Source organism: Eurypyga helias, unplaced genomic scaffold (genome assembly GCF_000690775.1).
Source record: "Eurypyga helias isolate BGI_N326 unplaced genomic scaffold, ASM69077v1 scaffold15741, whole genome shotgun sequence".
Lineage (NCBI taxonomy): Eukaryota > Metazoa > Chordata > Aves > Eurypygiformes > Eurypygidae > Eurypyga > Eurypyga helias.
The window spans coordinates 1,707-5,581 of NW_010229049.1; the positions used below are offsets into that span (position 1 = coordinate 1,707).

Consider the following 3,875-nt stretch of genomic DNA (forward strand, 5'->3'; position numbering starts at 1 on the left):
ACAGCACAGATGACAAACTTATTTGTTTCTTCTGAAAAGTAGTCTAGCTTTTCTAGATCATGTAATGTAATGAGTCAATACTCTGTTATGAGGGAAGCATTTTAAGCTAAATTAAATGAGATGCTTTAATCTAGATTAATCTAGACTATTTTGGTCTCTTACGCAGAAAACGAGACAAACTTAGGTAATTATGTATTAATATAGGTTAAAATACTACTCTCTCTCTTATTTTAGGGACCCATGGGATTTAAGAATTTTTCTCCTAAGAAAATTTGCTGGTTCTACAGCCTTCCATCTTAGTGTGCAGTTGATGGTTTCACTTGAAACATCTGTCTGAAGAAACTAACAGGAGGCAAGGTGTAATTGCTTCTTAAAAATGTTTAAAATTCATCGATGTGTAACAGCTGACGGGATAGCCAAGAAAAAGCCATATATTTGTGACATTTGCTATAAACAGTTTGAAACTCCATCAAAATTAGCTAGGCATTATCTGATACATACTGGTCAAAAACCATTTGAATGCTATGTATGCCATAAAACATTTAGGCAGCTAGTCCACCTGGAGAGGCACCAGTTAACCCATAATCTGCCCTTTAAGTGTATTGTTTGTCACAGAAACTTCAAAAAATTAATCACTTTAATAAAGCACCAGCAGCTTCATAATGAAAATTATCAAAATGATACCGAGCAAGCAGAAAACTCTGTGAATTCTGAGCAAGACAGGGATACTTGTGGCATATTTCAATGTTCTATGTGCTGGAAATCTTTTACAAAGGAAGAGAAGTGGATGCTGCATCAGTGCCTGAAGGCAGATCATCTACATGGTGCCAGAAGGAGAAAGAAAACTCACGCTTGTGAATCGTGTAACAAGACATTTCCATCAAGATCTAAGCTAGAAAGACACTTCCTTATTCACACTGGCCAGAAACCTTTTAAGTGTTCTTCATGCGGTAAATCTTTCAGACAGTCAACACACTTGAAAATCCATCAGCTCACACACACAGAAGAAAGGCCTTTTCAGTGCTGCTTCTGTCAGAAGGGGTTTAAAATACAGAGCAAACTCATGAAGCACAAACAGCTCCATTCCAGAAATAAGACTTTCCCTAATATCTTATACAAAACAAAGGCTCTTAAATATCCCAGACCACAGAACCTGTTGGAAGGAAGGAGGGATAGTGCTGAGAATGCTGACGCTTATGAGTCACAGGAGAATGACCCACATGGTGTTCACTCAGTTTATACTGTACCCTTTCAGTGCCCAGCATGTGAGCAGCGTTTTGAAACGGAGCAGGTTCTAAATTTGCACAAATGTTATCTGAGGGATGGCAAAAGCTCAAATAACGGTACACCAGCACACAGCTATACAGTCAGTGTGAAGAATAAGATCCTGATGAAGCTGAAGTGTACTGGAGGAAAGGCAACAGATTTTTCTCTGACTGACAGAAAAAAACAAAAATTGGTTCACTTTAAAAGTCCTGACACAGTTGCAGATAGAGATCAGTGTTCTGATCAGCATGCTTCCACTAAACCTTTCAAGGATTGCCATAGCAAGCTTGACATCCACAAGGAACTTAGCAATCAGATGAAAAGAAGGTTTGCTGTGCCGTTACCTTGGCAAGAGCACCGGCAACCTCGTGACTTTGGAATTAATTTAAAAGGTGTGCTTACTGGTGAAAGCATGTTAAACAGCGATGATTCACTGCATAATAAAGATGCTGCTTTTTATGGTTCATCAGGTGATGGTTTCTTTGATAATCCACAAGTACTTCACTCTGCTCTTGCAGCTTCTGCTAAAAATATACGTAACAGACTCAAAGTGCGTAAATGTGACAGATGTGAAAAAATCTTTCCGTCTTCATCCAAACTTCAAAGACATTATCTTATACACACGGGACAGAAGCCCTTTGGCTGTAATGTTTGTGGGAAGACATTTAGACAGTCAGCTCACTTAAAAAGACATCAGCTCACCCATACTGAAAAGAGACCCTATAAAAGCCCTGTTTGCCAGGTAGAATTTGAAAACCTGAACAAACTTTTCAATCATCGGGGAGATCACATTGACTTTAAGTCTTCTCAGCCTGTGGGTTATTCGGGTTATTCTCAAACACCTTCACAGGCATCTGGCTTTCAGGAATTTGAGCTGATTCAGTCAAAGCCAGCAGCTGAAATCAAAGTTGAAATCGAGTCAGGGGACTTTGTTCTTGACACCAGCAGTAGAAACACACAGTCGTATTTGTGTAGTAAATTGTTGGAAACGGGGCAAAGCTGTTACAGCTATCGGCATGACTTTGCTGAAGGTACTGAAAAAAGTGAACTCGTTAACAAATTGTATAAATGCAGCATCTGCTTTAAAACTTTTAGATCACCTTCTAAGCTTGAAAGACATTACCTAATGCATGCTGGACAGAAGCCATTTGAATGTTTAGTTTGTGGTAAGAATTTCAGACAGGACCCACATTTGAAAAGACATCACCTTACTCACTCTAAAGAGAGCTTAAAGCTGAGTTCCACTGAGCAATGATGGGAGAATATATTGGTTTCATCAAGACTGGACAACATCCTATAGGTTATATACTAAAATGTTGGGTTGAATAATTATCAAAAGGCTTATGGTAGACCAAACAATTGGCTGAAGGGGATTATCTTTTTCTGTTATGGAGATGACCTGGTGAAGAGTTAATTTACTGTCTTAACTGCCTACTTGATATATTTTGTGATGAATGTGAGATGTTTAAAATAAAAAAGCCACTTTGCATTTCTTAAATTATTTTGTAAATACACATTCTTAATGTATTAATAGTGTTGCTGCAATCTGCAGTGATCCACAAATCAGATAGTTTAAAAGTTACACCTTTTCCTGTGTAGTATTTTATGACATTATGCTGTCCAATGATAACTGTCAGAAAAGTAAAGATAAAAAAGTAATTTCCAGAATAAAGGAAGTACAGTCCTTTCAGCTTTCTTCTGGCTCCCTGTATGTTGCAAAGGATATTTGCTGTATTAATTTCATACTTTAAAAATCCCAAACGGCTACTTTTAGATAAAAGATGCAAAAAAGAAGGAAGTAGGAAAAGGGGAAAAAAGTTTGATGATGAAAAATGTTGATGTAGCACTTCAAAATAGTTAATAGAATAATATAACTGCTTTGTAATGTTCTTGGAGATCTGTAGATGAAGAATTAGATTTTTTTCCCCTTTTATTATATAAGTAGACAATGCTAAGATAGCAGGGTTTATAATCAATTAATCCATTTCATCACCTAATCATCTCCACTTCTTTCTGTATCAATTGCCTTTTCTAGCTTTTTTGGCCAATTCACACAATACTGACCTATTTTTCTACAAAAAAAGAGAACAGGAAAGTATCATTAAGTTTAAAAATGGGCTTACTGTCGGTTCCAGTCTCCTTTCCTTCTAGCGTACATACTGCACCAGTAAATGAAGTGTTCTCTAAGATGTGATAATGACCCAGACGAGTGGTTTTGTTGGAAGTCATGTTCTCTTTACATTAAATATAAGACACTGAAAATTATTTAAACTCAAATTAAGTAATTCTGATTTTGTATTAATAGAATCTGTAGTTACACTTTTTGGTAAGTAGAGAGCTTTGCCCGTTGTGCCAGTGGGGCTGGCAGAAAGTCTAAGTGCAGGGGAGCTTTATTCATTATGAACAAGAATGAAGTTTGTTTCTTTTTTGTTTTTTTCCTCTGAAAAACTACCTTTTAGGCTATTTTCCTTTGTTATGCAATATCCAGGTAGTTGAAACCTGAAGTTGATACTATTATTTCTAAATTAACATATCTGTAAGATATATGGCACTATTTTCACTATTTAAATGGGTCCATCTTTATTTAAGTAAAATGGTTTTGATATTTT

The 3,875-nt window shown here is 36.5% G+C and overlaps 1 protein-coding gene across 1 annotated transcript; it reads left to right on the plus strand.

The window, feature by feature from the left end:
• Nucleotides 1–376: 376 nt before the first annotated feature.
• On the plus strand, nucleotides 377–2,521 carry ZNF770 (zinc finger protein 770). Its single transcript, XM_010160252.1, has one exon. It carries the CDS (start codon nucleotides 377–379, stop codon nucleotides 2,519–2,521), a length of 2,145 nt encoding a protein of 714 aa, XP_010158554.1.
• The last annotated feature ends 1,354 nt before the right edge of the window (nucleotides 2,522–3,875 follow it).

Bases quoted from the DNA above. Each gene is read 5' to 3' on its own strand.
- ZNF770 (XM_010160252.1), top strand. From the start codon at position 377: ATGTTTAAAATTCATCGATGTGTAACAGCTGACGGGATAGCCAAGAAA.